Source organism: Phodopus roborovskii, unplaced genomic scaffold, assembly GCF_943737965.1.
Source record: "Phodopus roborovskii unplaced genomic scaffold, PHOROB, whole genome shotgun sequence".
Lineage (NCBI taxonomy): Eukaryota > Metazoa > Chordata > Mammalia > Rodentia > Cricetidae > Phodopus > Phodopus roborovskii.
The window spans coordinates 29,612,024-29,630,296 of NW_026126410.1; the positions used below are offsets into that span (position 1 = coordinate 29,612,024).

Genomic DNA, 18,273 nt, shown 5'->3' on the forward strand with positions numbered 1-18,273 from the left:
GTATATATTGCCTATTGTTTTGTTCAGTTTCCAGAAATATGTCTAATTATCTTTACTGTGAACTTTTAAAATACTTGATTTTTTATGAGACTGATGTGCTGCCTACTGCGCTAATAAAGGCACTAATACTTGATTTTTTAAAGTACACACTATTTTCTTATTTTTGTAATAGCCCTACTGTGGAATAGCACAGCAGAATATTCCTTTTAGGACACAAAAGAATATTCCTTTTAGGACACAAAAGAATATTCCTATCTTTTAGGACATAATCAATCCGTTTACCCTTCCTCCATTCCCTATTGTCCATTGCCTCTGAAAACAACCATGATTCTTTCAGGATCTATGACCTCAATGTTTTCCTCAACATATGACTTCAATCACATAGTACCTACGTATACTTGCCTTACCTACATCTATTTCCAGTTCCATCCATACTGACTTTTAATGACTAATGTCATTCTGTTTACAACTGTATAACATTGTGTTTTATTGTGTAATGCATTTACTCCTCGCATACCAAATTTGACAGGTACATTAAATTTCTTGATTCTTATAAATAGGACTGCCTTGAACATGAAATACAAACATCTTTTAACAATTCTTTTATATAATTTTTCAGCTTGTGGATGGCCACATTTATATGCAAGTTTAACTGTGTTCATATATCCAGAATTATGAATTCTAAATGTCTTTAACTTAAATTCATAATTTAAAACACTCAGCTGTAAGTACGACTGCCTAAAATGGACATGGCAGACATAATGCCATTATGAAAAATACAAAAATAATACTAATGCCAGATAAAACAGACATGTTTTCAAATTTTACTCATCATTCAAGATATTTAACAAGATAACAAATATTTAACAAGATAACAAATTTGATGCTATTAATTTAACATTTTAAACAAAAACCACTATGATGAATATACTATTTGTTGTTTTGTGACTGATTGGATAGAATAATAAATTGATATGCAGAACTACTATTGGATGAAGTATGATGCCTCAGTAGAAAAATGCACTTGGTTCCAAGCCTGATGGTCATAGTCCATCTCTGGTTCACACAGAGTGGGAGAAAATAAATGTATACTACAGTTTGTCTTATGTCCACCACATACCCTATGACATTCATGCAAACACTAATACAGACATACAAACACATAACATAAATGAATATAAATTAAATAATAAAGTTCTTTTAAATGGTTTCAGTAATGAATATATCAATAACATATTTGAAGGATGGTTGTCAAATTTTTAACACATGTCTTAAATAAGTAGGCATGTAGTCCAGTTTCCAAATGATGATTTTAAAGAAGCTATTTGAAAATGTTTTCATAGCATAAATTTTCAAGAAGTTCACCTATGTCAAATGTATATGTGAAAATTTAAGAGGCAATAAGCAATACAGTTTCAACATTAGAAATGGCAAGCAAACTTGCCATTGTTAACTTGCTATCCTTCACTAATAAAGGCTAATTTGAAAAAGCAAGTGGTTGAGTTGTTAATTATCTAAAAGTTAGGAAAGTATTTTAAAATCAGAGATGTATTCTATTTATTGTTTTTTGTTTTAGTGATGAGACAGGATTTTACTATGTAGCCCACATTGGTTCTGAACTTATGGCATCCCATTAGTCTCAGTCTCTTGATCAATTATGTGAGTCACTAATTGAGAGCATTTGAAAACAAGCAAGATGAAAATATATTTCTATATAACATTGTGTAAAGTAGTATAATTTATTTTATTTTTCTTATCAACTGGTACATATTAACTTGAATGTGTTTAATAAGACCAATGAATTTGGCTTCAAAAGTCTTAAAGTTAGCATTGTACATGGGTTCAGAGTTTTCAAAATTGTTATAATAACTGTATTTAGGCAGTATTATTAAATAAAGTGATCAAAAGCCAAAAAAAAAAAAAAAAGAAAATGTTTTTTAATTATGATGAAACGAAATGGTGGATTGTAGGAATTGGTGATCTTGGCCAAGTATTCAATCTATTTCAAAGTGTATTCCTTTCATTAAAGTGAAGGGAAACTGTTGTTGGGATGTACTTCCTAACAGAAGGATCTGTTTTCAATAAAAACTAATAGTGAAAAATAAATCTTAACTAACAATTTGAGCAACATACCTACCATAAATGCCCTTCTCTGTTAATGAGATCAACAACTAACTTATTCACCATCATGGAGCCCTCATCTAGTAACTGATGGAAACACCCACAACTAAACACTAAGCCGAACTAGAATCCAGATGCAGAGAGGAAGGACAAGATCAGGTTGCAGAAACACATAGAAACAGCTGACCTGAACAAGGAGAAGCTAATGGGCCCCCAAACTGATAGCTGGGAATCCAGCATGGGACTGACTCAGACCCCCAGAACATGGTTGTCAGCTAGATGGCCTGAGCAGTCTAAGGGACCTCATACAGTGGAACCAGGATGTATTCCTGGTGAACAAAAGGACTGTGTGAGCACATCTTCCTACAGACAGGATAGAAGTCCTAGTCCCTACTCCAAATGACTTGACAGATTTAGTTGACCCCTCCTGGATGGCATCACACTACATGTGAAGTGGGGGGGGGTAATGGGAGGGGAGGGTGGTCGGGCTGCATTTGAAGATGGGAGAGAGTAAAAGAGGGAGGGAAGGAGGGAAGAAGAGAGGGAGGGAGAAAGGGAGAGGGAACTGGGATTGATATGTAAATGTATATATATATATATATGAAAACTTAAAAATTAAAAAACATGTTTAAAAAAATTAAGTGGCATGGCCATATATGACAAGTATTCAATAATTATATAATACCATCTTATAATTGGACAGTAGGGACACAGATAATATGAACTCAATTACACTGTATTGTTCTTTAAAAAGGAGTTTTCAAAATTAATAACAGTACTCTCGTGCCCAATAATAATAGAATTCATGACTAGATAACTAGGCTCCATAGCAGTTTTCTTGATTGCATTTGTTCATTCTATCAGGAAAAGTGGATATAATATTTGTTCGTATATGAGCACTTATAGCCCACAAGATGCCAATCTAAAATGAATCCTGTACATACCCGTCTTTTTCTAAACATTGTTTTAAATTCCTCTCTCTAGATAATCCTAAAGAGACAACTCGTGTGTCTGTTTTTGTGAGGATTTTGGATGTTAATGACAATGCTCCACAATTTGCTGTATTTTATGACACATTTGTGTGTGAAAATGCCAGGCCAGGACAGGTAAGCAACTGTACAACTCCAATCAGGATACATTTCCTTGTGTGTAAAATGTGTTTTTGTCAAAATCTTAGAAAAGATAAGACAGAGTTAGGAACACTTGTTTACATTCTCCTTAAAAGTTTAGAAAGTGGATGATGTTTATAAAGCTGAAAGTATTTTAATAGTCAGGTTTCCCAATTCACTTGCAAAGTTGTAATGCAAGAAAATAATAAGATCTTACTCTATAATAATATGATTATAATATTATAACAGTAAAGATATTTTATCTCCCATAAAAGTTGAGATGTGGGAAACAGCATTAAATTTTAACACTTTCAGATTCAAGAACATATACCAGAATCTGCTCTGTGCCACTGATTCTATTATTAGTAACTGTTTAGAGAAATGGAGGATGGTATTAGTTCCGGTTTTATTTTTTATTTACTTACTTGTATATTTTATTTTATTTATTTGGGTTTTTCAAGGCAGGGTTTCTCTCTGGAACAGTCCGAGGCTATTCCGGAACTCACTTTATAGATGAAGCTGGCCTCAAACTCACAGATATCCTCCTGACTCTGCCTCCTAGGTTCTTAGATGCATGCACCACTTTGCCCTGCATAGTACAGTTTTTATGGTCAGAGCTTAGGGCCTAGCAGCTCTTGCTGTGTAGACTCTGCCACCCATTCTAGACAAATCAATTAAATAGGTATGTAAGAGTGCAAGGCAGAAAACAAGATTTATTAAGTGTGGCCAGATTGGAAGAACAAGTAACCAGCGCCAGTGATGACCAGTTGGTCCATCTTTGAAGTCCTAAAATGAGATTTTGGTTAAACAAATCTCATGCAATATGTATAACAAAGCAGTGCTGGTCAACAGTGTCCTTGCCCATCATTTACACTACCTTGTCTCAGTTCCAATGTCTCCTGTGAGGTGGTCTGTGGGGTTGTCCAAATTATGTGAACTCTTTTGGAGACAAGGTTCTCCTGTGTCTATCACTATGCTTCAACTTTGTATCTCTCAGGAAAGTCCTGGGAAATTTTCAATTTCTTGGTGACTACTGCTTCAATAGTCTAACAGAGTAGGTGTATGACACAAACATCTTCCTAGAATATCTCCATTGCTGCAGGGTGGTGACAGTGAGACTCTGTAAATACAGAGACATTTGAGCAAGCTCACTTAACACTCTGTCAGTGTTGGGTTGTATGAGAACATGTTTTGAAGGAAGGCATCCAAGTTCACTGTTATGTGTTGCCTGTGATTTTCCTCAGTGTGGCAACACATAAGATGCTTAATGCTTAATGACTTCATTTTAGTCCTTTGAAGCATTCTTTCTATATCAGCTTTGTTTGGAATTATTTAAATCATTTCCTCAGTAGACTCATTTTGTTGTTTGAAAAGCTCCAGCATATATGGCTGAGAGAAATGCTCTTAATTGGCTTGAGTGCTGTCTTCACAGAAGGAAGCTGCATATTATAAATAATAATTGGGAATCAAAAGCATTTTTATTAGAACTAGAGAAGCCATTGAGAAACTGTGTCGTGTTTTGACATCATTTAATGCTTTTATAAACATCAATGTCATTGCTATATTTTAATGCAAATTGCATTGTCGAATAACTCAAGTTTCTCTTGTGAATATTCTAATGAGAATTCAATAGCTTGTCTATTGTTTGAAAGGATAAAATTACAGCAATTGGATTTTTTTTTTACTTCTAATGTTATGGAAATGTTTATTTCTGAATATTTAAATAAGTTAGGTGTTTCTAACCATCTTAATGACATTCAAGTCAGTCCTTGGCCTAGAAGTTCAGTATGATTCAAGTTAAAATCTTTTCTGTAACTAATAGATTAGCCACTTTCCTGCTACTATATGTATTGCTCTCTCCATGATTATTCAATTTGGATTTTCAAAAGATTTCTTTCTGACCAGTTGCGGCATGAATGCTGATATACTGATGTATTCAAAAATAGTCAAAATATAGAATGGTGCCTATTTCTTTATGCTTTTTCTGTTTTTCACCATAGCTAACCCACAAATGCCTCAATAATTTATGGATATTTCAAAAATAGTTCATGAAGGTATATAATAAAATATTTACTTTGTCTTAACAAGCTTAATATGAAAAATATGAATAATTCTTCTCTAACTGGATACATGTGTATATATGTCCAAATCAACAATTTTTATTCAAACTAAGTTGTCTTAGTATGATGGCATAAGAAATATATTTGTTTGAACAAAACGTTTAGATATGAAGTCATTACTGGAATGTGTTGGTATATATCAGGGGCATCAGTAGTTCAAAGTTTCCCCACCTGCATAGTGTGCTCAAGGACAGCCTGAAATACACATTATTTCTCAGAAAGCAAAACATGTAGAAAGTAGGAGAAGAGCTGATCCAGAATCAAAAGTTAAGGTATCCAAATACGATGATGTTGTTAATCACTAATCTTACTCACCAAGCTCTGGGTGAAATCTACTTGCTAATTAGGTCTCCCCAGCTACTAGGAAAATTGAGTGCTTGGACTTCTAGATACACTTGAGCTATTTATCAACTACCTTAATCCAAACAGTAGCCCTGTAATTTAAGTGTTCTTTATGCAACACTTAGATCTACAGTATTGGCTACAGTCCCACTCACTTAGTGAGTCAGAAATAAACCCTTGAGCTGCCACATTTTCCTTTACATCTTCTTTCCTTGGTCTTGTCAGTTTCTTGATTTAAGAAAGAGGCATTTCCTTTAGGAAGGATAAAGCTGGCCACTGATATGAAGCTAACTGTCTTCTCGTGCACCTAAATTGGGATACTAAACTCACGCATCCTTCTAAGAAAGTCTTTAGAAGTGAGACAGAGAGCTGTCTTTTTTTGGTATCCATTTCCCTCACTCATGTTTTCTCCTTCATCTGGTGAGTATATTTTCATGTCCAAGGGAGAAAATGAACACTTGCATCTCACAGAATCTTAGTGAATGAGTCTCCCAAGAAAAGTGATGATCATATTTACTCTTCAATAGCTATGGATGGTATCAAACAAAACTATCAGCTGAAATCACACATCAAATCAAGTGGCAGCCCAGGATTTGTTAAACCCAAAATATGCATTATCTGTTATTCAAAGAGCAGTGATCAGGTACATCTCTTGTGCCTAGAAGTGGTGTGTTTGGTGACAGCAAAGGGAAATTTTCACCAAGAAGTACTTGTCTTTTCACAGAAAAAAAATTTTTGAGTATAATCACTGCTTTACTTTCTTTGTGTGTCTAAGAATCTACCCAACATCCTGCCCACACTTAAGTTTGTTAGTATCATTGAAACAGCCTTGAAGTTGTTGTAGGATGTTTAAATACCAATCAACTAATTCACTGCTAAGGGTTGTATTTTTCCTTCACATACTAGGCATAAATATTCAAGAGCACTCTTGTTTTGTTTTGTTTTTCTTTTTGTAGGATTAAGATACATAAAGTAGTGAGTCCTTGGCAAAACAGGAAATGTAATGTCATTTTGTTCATGAACTTGTGTTCTAGAATGGTAGTGACACATAGCTGACTGGTTGATTTCATTTTTTGTCCCTAGTATGTTGCTCTTTCTATAACACAGTAGTTCAATTAACCACTAATCATTAATTTATTGGACCAAAATCTTTAAACAGTATACATATTTCATGTGAAGATACCAGGTACATTTCATACACACACATTCCTACAAAAACACATATAAAAACGTGGACATTGGTCCTCGAATATATGTTATTTTGTTCTCTAAAATTAGACTGAAACTTTAATTTAAAATCACAGTTACAAATGATAATTTGAGATTTTATAATTTTACTTCAAAGAAACATTAATTCTACTTTTATATTGATATATATATATATATATATATATATATATATATATCTGTGTTAACCAATCGTAGTGACCAAGAATTTCCAATCATCTTTCCTTTTCTGTTGTTTCATTTATGACTTTATTTGTTCTTCAATATACCAATGAATCACAATTTTAAGGAGAAAAAATTCAAAACATGATTTTAAAAGTAGAGTTAGACATGAAGAAAACAGTGAATTAATAACCTTTAAGGACAACTTGCCTGTTTTTATATTTTTGTCTAAACTGTGTTCTACATTTTGTTCTATTACAATTTGTTTCTCTTTATTCTTATTATAACAAATATTTAGTCAACCTTGATTTAAAATTGTTTTACAATAATTTCAACATGTAAATGATTATTCCTGTTCATTATTTCTAGAAAATAGTATATTACTTTATGGGGTTTAATTAAATTTCTTGAATTGCTTTGAAATAAATAATTAGAATTATAATAAGTAGGATATTTTTACTGTTATCCTATAACATGTTTTGAAAGCAAAGTAATTTTATATAATATGATCATAATTTGTTTATATTCCTAATCACTTTCGTAATAGTTTCAGCTTGAAATTCTTTGTAAAATCAACAAAAGCTAAAGAAAAATTTTAACCAAATATGCATACAATGTATATTCTTCAAAGCATAGGTTTGAATGTTTATATAAGCACTAACAAATGGAAGCTTTTGATGTTTTCCTAGAATTAATTTTCTAAAATGATATATGTATCACATATATGTAAAATAATCAAGAAAACTGCCACATGTGTAATTAAACCATATCATGAAGGTGACATATGTCTAAAGAAAGATACATTTCTATGTTTTCAACTTCAAAAGGCAGTTTCTGGTTTTTAATGTGCTTGCTTTTTTAAAAATATTTGTGTGTGTTTGTGTGTGTGTCTACATGCCACATGTGTTTCAGTGATCACAGAGCTGAAATTACAGGTGTTTGTGAGCTGCTCACTGTTTGTTCTGTGAACTGGACACAGGTTTTCTTAATGGGCAGCAAATGATCTTAAACACTGAACCTCTTCTCCAGCCCATTGAAATGTCTATTCCTTTAAAGTCTAAGTGTATCCTTAAGTAGACATTCCTCTACTATATGATATATTCAATCTTAATCAATGTCTGTAAATGAAGTACATAATCCTTTTTAATTAGAATACTTTCTTAGAAAAATCATGCATTACCAATACAATTTCTATCTCTTTGTCTTCTTTGTTGTTTTTCTTTTTGTTGTTTATTTGTTTTGAGACAATCCTGGTTGTCCTGAACCTCTCTTTGTAAACCAGACTGACCCCAAACTCTCAGAGATTCATCTACCCTCTGTCTCCTTAGTGCTGGGATTGAAGATGTGCACAAGCACATTCAGCTCTATAATTTCTATTTCATTTTTAACATTTTCATAGTTCTTTTGGCAAAGCAAAAGCCTAATCTAAATTAAGTTTCTATGTTTGCATGAACTCTTCTAGATGATTGCTTTAGTTTATATCAAATAACCCAGTTACAGCAAGTACTTCTCTAAACCTGTTTGAAAACTTCAAAAAACGTCGTGTAGCATTGAAAGACATTCATTCATCAAACGTTCACAAAAGCAATGTAATCATTAAAAGCTGAGTTTACTGAAATATACATGTGAGGGTGAAAATAAATTTACTTTAAAAAATGTTTTGTACCTTTTGTACATCTTCTCCTCCCCCACCTCTTTCTTTACTATGAACTCTCACAAATATACTGTCGTGTTCTTTCAAAAGTTCATTGATGGCCTCATATTACACTAATTATCACTATGTGTGTGTGTGTGTGTGTGTGTGTGTGTGTATGTACACATGTCTAAATATAACCTGCTCAGTCTATACAATCATATTTGTAGCATGCAAAATGACATATATGGTCCTTCTTCTATCTGCAGATGTGTGATGGCAATATTCTCTTTCTTGCAGCTAATACAGACTATAAGTGCAATTGACAAAGATGATCCCTTAGGTGGACAGAAGTTTTTCTTCAGTTTGGCTGCTGTTAATCCTAACTTCACAGTACAGGATAATGAAGGTCATTTTTGAAATTTTTTCGTTTGTAATATAACATAAATGAGAATTTACCTACAAAATAATTATTGCAATATAACCATTCATTTATAGGCTTCATATCAACTTAATGATGTAAACTTAAAAATCTGTTCATCTCCATTACTAAACAGTAATGTAATACTACAATATCTTATTTGAGGTTATTTAGTTTCCTAAATTGAAAATAACAAAATAAATCATACAATTATGAATGTTTAGGGAAATGTTAAATGTTGAAATAATTAGAGTGGCTGAAATAATTAGTTAATATTGTAAACATGATAGAACATGAATGATTGTAGATAAGAAAATCTGTATATACATAAATTTTGATGGGATATAATGGTAACATATTTACTGGGAGCAGGCATAAAGGAAGATAGTGTGGAAGGAGAAAAAGCCACAGAATTTGCATATTCCCTGCTGTAGTGATAAGCATGCTACTGTCCTGAAATTATTATTTGTTCTCATAAAAGGCAGAAAGTATTTTACATAAACATTGTGAAAATGACTATGATTTTTATAATATTGATAAGTATGTGTCATGAGAACTGTACTACTGTAGACTATACACATGCCAACACAGACACATGAGTTTATGTGTATTTGTGTTATTCAGATTCATCTATATTTAATATATTTCATGGCAAATAATTACCTCAGCTAATGTTGGTAGAAGCTTATTTGCCTTACTGTGGCTCCAGAAGTATTTCATATAAATCTTGTAACCACACTGGCATATATGTAGCACTTTCTTCACAGTGTCTGAGAAGTGTTACCAAGGCCAATGGCTGTATTTCCTCAAGGTGATTTTCATGTGCCATAAAGGAACTTAAGTCATTGGATCACTTTATATCCCACTAGCTACTCCCCAAGAGATTTCATCCAGTAGACTGTTCAAATAAGTGAGTTGAGACGTGTCACTAAATCTTAAGATTTGAAATATCCGTGTTTTCTGTCACTCTAGACACATAGAGTAATTGGATTAGAAATAGAGGAACATAGAGTTGGCAGTATACATACAGAATGTTGAGCTGAGTCTGAATTTCAGATAAATACCGCCCAATACAATTTCAGTTTGCTGAACCTGGTTACCTAAGCACTTGCTTCCAATTGCAACTGTCTGAAATGAATCCTCAGTGCTGAACTGACACTCCCTCTTTCTGAGTTTATTTAATTTGAATTATTTTCCTCTGATGCTAGGCACTACGTGTTAAAAACAGAAGTAGATTAGGATTGCTTCTGTCATGGCATTACTGTCAAAGGCCCCTGAGAAACCACTTGAGGCTCAACTTAGTTAATTTTTGACATAAGTTATGATTTTTTTTTATACCAGAAAGAATTCTTGAATCTATAAGTCATTCAAAGCAAGGAATAAACTTACAAAATATCAACCTGGAGAGGTCTTTGAGTTGTGTTCCATTTAAATTCCTGGTATATCTGATACATATATATATATATGTATATATATATGTACATATATATATTTATTTATTTATTTTCTGTGATAAGTCAAATATGTTTCCCAATTTTAAAATTGAATCATTTCATAAAATTTAAAGCATAAGAGCTACTTTGAAATAAAAATTCATTTTGATTCTTAATTATGACAAAATTATTACAAAATTAAGATTCAAGTTTCCAAAATGAAACCCAGACAAGAAGGGTCTAAAAATGTCCACATGTATGCAAATTTTAGCTTAGACATGAATGCTTGAGAGATATGTTTTCTAATATTTCTATTTTTTAAACTTCTGCTTTGCTAGCATAGTTAACAGCTCTCTAATAATTTCATATTAAGCCACTGAACCAGTAAGCAATTTCTTTTCGTTTCCTATTTGGTTCATTTAAGAATTGATTGATTGTTGTTTCTGTATTGGCCTTGAAGTCAGCTCTTTAGGAAACAAGGCTGCATTCATCTGACAAAAACAATGAGATAGAAACTAACATACTCAGTGACTTTTAGAAGTTGGTTATTTGACACTAGAAAAAAATTCACTTATCAAATTAGGGAAAACTTCACTAGCAATGTAATAGGCAATTGGATGATAAACATCATTAAAATCCTACACTTTTTGAAATGTTATTTGATACTCCACAATAGTGACAGCAATTTTCTTATTAATCATATGCATAATACATATGTATGTGTGTATGTATGTAAATTCTTTTTTTTTTCTTTTTTGAGACAGAGTTTCTCTGTGTAGGTTTGCAGCCTATCCTGGGACTTGTCTGGCCTTGAACTCACAGAGATCCGCCTGCCTCTGCCTCCCAAGTTCTGGGAATAAAGGCTTGTGCTACCACCACTCAGCCATAATTGCTTATACTTTTATTTCAAAGTATGAAAGCAGTGTTCAGAAATATTCAACACTTGTTATCATTTTGTTATATATTGGAATCTTAATGTATCTGAATAGCTTTATTATTTATATGCTTACATATCATATTTTCTTTATAATTATTAATGAAAGCATATTTGTCATATGAAAGCACAATTTCAGACATGTAAATTAAAACATTGTTTTCCCTGATAAAAACTTATTTTTTAAACCTCTAGAATATTTATCCTCTTTACAGATGTCAGAGATAAGTTTTTATGGTTACCATTATGGGACAATCATTTGAAACCTAACCATTAATGCAGTCTGAGAATAGAGCTATAATCTGTAATCTCAGTATTTGGAAGCACCAGCCGGGAACTTATATTTGTCAAGTCCAGCTGGTGATACACAGCAAGATCCTTGCTCAAAATAGGTGAATAAATAAATAGCAATACATGGTACTAGATTATCTGTAGTATACTAGCCTTGTAGGAATTGCATTATGCATATTGGATAGGAAAACCCATACTTTAAACTGATTGTAATTTTTATTTAAAAATATGGTTCTCAACAAAACACATTGAACTGCTCCAAATTGTTAGTAATATTTTGCAAATACTTTGTAATTTATTTTAGATAATACTGCCAGAATTCTAACAAGAAAAAATGGCTTTAACCGACATGAAATCAGCACCTATCTATTGCCTGTGGTGATATCTGATAATGACTACCCAATTCAGAGCAGTACTGGCACTCTGACCATCCGAGTGTGCGCCTGTGACAGCCAAGGCAACATGCAGTCCTGCAGTGCTGAGGCCTTGCTCCTCCCTGCTGGCCTCAGCACAGGAGCCTTGATAGCTATTCTCCTCTGCATCATCATTTTGCTGGGTAAGACATGTTAAGGAAAGGGGGATGGTCCCCAATATTGACTAGGAAAAGTTACAATAAAATCATACCACCCCTCCAGTTTAAAGATTCATTCAAATGACTGGGGAGACACTATTAATAAACATGTTATCCAATCAGAACATAAAATGTTTAAAGGTGTCTTTATGGTAATAGAAATCGAGGAATTACATTAAATTCTGTGGGAATTACATTCAAATATATTTTAAAATACACACCAAAAAAATCTTTCATAACATCATACTAAATGAAATAAAGGCAATAATGGTAACACAAGCTCCCCACCCATTACGAGTAAGACGTTTCCCCCTGCTGGTCAGGTCCCACAGCCACACCAGATGCAAATAATACACAAAGACTATGTATTTGATATAAATCTGTTGGCCTGTTACTAGTTCCTTATCGGCTAGCTCTGTCTTAATTATTAACCCATTTATATTAATCTGAATATTTCCACGTGGTCTCATCTTACTGGATAGAGGGGCTGGCATTCTGCTCTGTCCTCCATTGTAGCTCTATTTCAGCAGGGAAATGAGTTTGGAAATAGAGTCAGTCTTACAATTACCTTTATTTTCTGTATTGGAATCTGTGTACTGTCAGATTAGTGTTACTCACACGTTATGATGTCTGTGACAATATGTGATCTAAGAAAAGAAATGTGAGCTCTTCTCAAAAGCCCAATTCATAAAGATAAGAAAGCAATCATAGCATTTAATGTGAGTGAATATAAATAACGGAGAACAAAGTACATTTGAAGAATAGTTATTCCTACTTGCTTTAATACAATTTCTTTTTTATTTAATTTATTATTTTACAAGTCGATTCCAGTTCCCCCTCTCTCCCTCACACCCTCCCTCACCCCCTCCCTCACTTTTACCCTCTCTGCCCTCTCACGTGCACTCTGACCACCCTCCCCTCCCATCCCCCCACCCAATTCCATTTGTCCTGTAATGCCATCCAGGTGGGGTCATGTAGATCTGACAGGTCATTTGAATTAGGGACTAGGGCTTCTCTCCTGGGTCTAGGTTAAGGCAGTTATCCCTCCATAGGGGATGTGTTCACAAGGTCCTTTTGCGCACCAGGGATACATTCTGTTTCCCCTGTATGAAGTCCCTTAGACTGCTCATATCCATGGGGTTCTCAGTCAGTCCCATGCTGTCTTCCCAGCTATCAATCTGGTGACTCTTTACTCTTTAGCTCCTCCTTGTTCAGGCCAGCTGTTTCTATGTGTTTCTGCAACCTGGTCTTGTCCTCTCCCTCTGCATCTGGTTTCTCTTCGACTCAGTGTTTAGGTATGCGTAATTGCTTCTGTTTCCAACAGGTATTAGATGAGGGCTCCATGGATGAGTTAGTTGTTGATCTCACTATCTGGGAAGGGCATTTATGGTAGTCTTTCCACAGATGCTAAAATTGTTAGTTGGTGGCAGTCTTGTAGTTCTCGAGACCTTTCTTTGGGTTCAATTTTCTCTTCAAACCAATATTGGCTCCCTCTTTATGCTCTCTCTCTCTCTTTCTCTCTCTCCTCTCTCTCTCTCTCTCTCTCTCTCTCTCTCTCTCTCTCTCTCTCTCTCTCTCTCTCTCTCTCTTTCTTCTATTCCTACCTGGACTCAATCTTCCTAGTCGCATGTGTTTTCCTCTCCTCCCCCTCTCTTTCTCCTACTTCTCTCTCCATTCACTGCCCCCCCACTACCTATGTGCTTTGGGGGACTTGTCCCTTCCCACTTCTGTGAGGGACTGTTTATGAATCTCTTAGAACACATCTTCTATCCTAGTTGCTCTGGTGGTGTGAATTATAGGCTGGTGATCCTTTGCTCTAGGTCTAAAATACAAATATGGGTGAGTACATACTATGTTCCTCTTTTTGTCACTGGGTTACCTCATTCAGGATGGTTTCTTCAAGTGCCATCCACTTGCCTGTGAATTTCAAGGTAGCATTATTTTTTTCTGCAGAGTAGTATTCCATTGAGTAGATGTACCACATCTTCATTATCCATTCTTCAATTGAGGGGAATAAGGTTGCTCCTAGTTTCTTGCTATTACAAATAGGGCTGCTATGAACATAGTTGAACAGATGTCTTTGTTGCATGTATGTGGATCATTTGGGTATATGCCTAAGAGAGGGATTGCCAGGTCCTGTGGTAAACTAATTCCCATTTTCCTGAGGAACTGCCATACTGACCTCCAAAATGGCTGCACAAATTTGCACTCCCACCAGCAGTGGAGGAGTGTTCCCCTTTCTCCACATCCTTTCCAGCATGAGCTGTCATTGGTGTTTCTAATTTTAGCCATGCTGACAGGAGTAAGATGGTATCTCAAAGTTGTTTTGATTTGCATTTCCCTAATAGCTAAGGATGTGGAGCACATTCTTAAGTGTCTTTCAGCCTTTTTGATTTCTTCTATTGAGAATTCTTTCTTCAGTTCTGTACCCCATTTTTTAATAGGGTTATTTGATGTTTTGTTGACTAGTGTCTTGAGTTTTTTGTATATTTTGGAGATCAGCCCTTTGTCAGATATAGGATTGGTGAAAGTCTTTTCCCAGTCAGTGGGCTGCCGTTTGGTGTTGTCAACTGTGTCCTTTGCCTAACAGAAGCTTCTAAGTTCGAAGAGGTCCCAATTGTTAATTGTTGCTCTCAGTGTCTGTGCCCCAGGAGTTATGTTCAGGAAGCGGTCTCCTATACCAATTTGTTCAAGGGTACCTCCTACTTTCTCTTCTAAAAGGTTCTTGTGGCTGGATTGATGTTGAGGTCTTTGATTCATTTGGACTTGGTTTTTGTACATGGTGACAGTTGCAGATGATATGATAGTTTACATAAGCAACCCAAAAAACTCTACCAGGGAACTCCTACAGCTGATAAACACCTTCAGCAAACTAGCAGGATACAAGATAAACTCAAAGAAAATCAGTAGCCCTAGTTTTTTCAGACAACAAAGAGGCAGAGAAAGAAATCAGAGAAATCTCACTCTTTACAATAGCCAAAAGCAACACAAAGTATCTTGGGGTAACACTTACCAAACAAGTGAAAGACCTATATAATAAGAACTTTGTGGATTTAAAGAAAGAAATTAAAGAAGATACCAGAAAATGGAAAGATCTCCCATGCTCTTGGATAGGTAGGATAAACATAGTAAAAATGGCAATCTTGCCAAAAGCAATCTACAGATTCAATTCAATCCCCATTAAAATCCCACCACAATTCTTCACTGACCTTGAAAGGATAACAATCAACTTTATATGGAAAAACAAAAGACCAGGGATAGCCAAAACAATCCTATACAATAAAGGAACTTCAGGAGGCAACACCATTCCTGACTTTAAGCTATACTACAGAGTTATAGTTCTGAAAACAGCCTGGTATTGGCACAAAAATAGGCAGGTAGACCAATGGAATCGAATTGAAAGTCCTGATATTAACCCACACACCTAAGAACACCTGATTTTTGACAAAACAGCTAAAAGTATACAATGGGGTGAAGACAGCATCTTCAACAAATGATGCTGGCACAATTGGATGAGGGTGTGTAGAAGACTGCAGATAGACCCACATCTGTCGCCATGCACAAAATTTGATACATTTTCTAAATAGAGGTATTTAGTGAACTATGGTTTTCCCTTTCCCTTTTTCATCTGAATGAATTTATATCTGTTTCTCCGAATACCATGAATGATCTATAGCAAAATGTATTTTTTTCTTGTTTTTGTTTTTTCAAGACTGGGTTTCTCTGAATAGCTTTGTAGACCAGGCTGAGCTCGAACTCACAGAGTTCCTCCTGCCTCTGTCTCCTGAGTGTGGGGATGAAGGACTTGGACCACCACTGCCTGGCTTCAATAGGAAAATGTTTAAGGATGGTAAATAGAAAGCCCCGACTCCACAAATGGCATTTGCATTAATGTTCTCCTATGGGAGTGAACAGTCATTTTTGTGATGTGTGTAACTCCTTGAGCAAAGCCATTAAACTCAATTAGTTAAAATTTGTGATGAACATCACTTCCTGTAATTGTTTCAGGATATGGTAGAAAGTGTGAGCATATCATATATTTTTAGTAAAGGCTAAATTCAACCTAATTTCTTTTTTTGTCAGTTCTTTGGTGTGGGGGCTTGAATCTTGGGTCATGAGCCTGCTCTACAACTGAAATGCATTCCCTTCACGTAAACTTAATATTTAGTGCAAAAGATTAATGCTTTCTATATTGTCAAGAACATATTTTTATTTCCAGAAAAATATAAAGTAATCCATTTTAATTCGGGAATAATCTGTATTGTTTTAAAATGAGTCAGAAATATCCTATTAGCCGCCACAGGTAATCCCTTCTAAGCTTCTGAACAAACGTAAAAAAACATTATCCCAACTTCTGTCCTATTATGCAAGTTATAAACACCTTCCCACCTGTGTAATCTTTGAGCTCTGGATTGTCTGTTTTGGAATGAAGTTCTAATGCATCTTCTTGTCTTTGTTTAAGTTATAGTAGTCCTCTTTGCAGCCCTGAAAAGGCAACGCAAGACAGAGCCTCTGATCTTATCCAAAGAGGACATCAGAGACAACATCGTGAGCTATAATGATGAAGGTGGCGGAGAGGAGGACACCCAGGCCTTTGATATAGGAACTCTGAGGAATCCTGCAGCTATTGAGGAGAAAAAGCTCCGGAGAGATATAATGCCCGAAACATTATTTATACCACGGAGGACCCCTACTGCCCCTGATAACACGGATGTCCGGGATTTCATTAATGAGCGGCTCAAAGAGCATGATCTGGACCCCACTGCGCCTCCCTACGACTCACTGGCTACCTATGCCTATGAAGGAAACGACTCCATCGCTGAATCTCTGAGCTCCTTAGAATCAGGTACCACTGAAGGAGACCAAAACTACGAATACCTCCGAGAATGGGGACCTCGGTTTAATAAACTAGCAGAAATGTATGGTGGTGGTGAGAGCGACAAAGATGCTTAGCCAGGCACCTGAGTTCTGCTCAAGCAGAGAAAGTAACTTTGCAGATATTGTCTCCACTTCACAATATTTGATATTCAGGATAATTTCTTCCTGCCACTCAGCACAAGTTTTCCACTTATTTCTTAATTTGTTCATTAATTATATTAATTATTTCCTGTAGGATGTCTCATGGAATATATACAACATTTTACTTAATCACTTCCAAGAGCCAAAGCTATGGAAATTCAATGTTGTCCATCAATAGTAAATAAAAGAAACTTGATCAGGATAGTTCTCCCTTAAGCAACCTCATGAACAAGCCGCTTCTGTTAAATACACTTCTTGCCCTTGCAAATGAAGCTTTGAAAAGGCAAAGTAAACATTTAAGATATAATCTGTACATTAAGTTAAAAAAAAATGTACACGTGTTGTTGTAGGTGTGATATGCAGCCTGGTATACAAGCATTTGTGCAATTTCATTTCATCAAATTCTATCTGCTAATGTTTTATATTTATATTTTTGTATTTATTTTTTAAAAAAATAAACCAGATTTTACAACTACTTTGTCTCTAGCTTATCTTTTCCTTATGAGCAAATTCTTTCTCTATAAATTAAATATCTTGTTACCAAATCAAATTAAATACACAAGGAGAAAAATACACTATAAGCAATGCTGAAAGCCTTGACCAAGCTGATATCACAGGTAAGCACTGCTCTTCTGCAATAAATCATTACACTATGATATGTGCAAACTTTCATACTAAAAGTATCTGTCAATTATAAATCACTTATAATTTATCATTCAAAATATTTGCAAGAATGGTGCTCTAACATTTGAGTTGCAGAGTCACTCACACTCAGATTTAAATCATTGTCATTCCTGATTCCTGTACTAAATATACTGGTGGTACAACATTTTCATCTCACCCATATTTACTAAAATAGTATCTGGAAGAATAAAACATCTCATTTTGGG

The 18,273-nt window shown here is 34.8% G+C and overlaps 1 protein-coding gene across 1 annotated transcript in view; it reads left to right on the top strand.

Moving 5' to 3' along the window:
- The window catches only part of LOC127220666 (cadherin-10), a 112,956-nt gene extending 95,267 nt beyond the window's left edge, over positions 1 to 17,689 (top strand). Inside the window, exons 8-11 of the mRNA XM_051182581.1 lie at positions 3,106 to 3,227; positions 9,015 to 9,123; positions 12,098 to 12,349; positions 16,827 to 17,689. Coding sequence (XP_051038538.1) covers positions 3,106 to 3,227; positions 9,015 to 9,123; positions 12,098 to 12,349; positions 16,827 to 17,317 — 974 coding nt within the window. The 3' untranslated portion in view covers positions 17,318 to 17,689. The remainder of the gene's footprint in view (positions 1 to 3,105; positions 3,228 to 9,014; positions 9,124 to 12,097; positions 12,350 to 16,826) is intronic.
- The last annotated feature ends 584 nt before the right edge of the window (positions 17,690 to 18,273 follow it).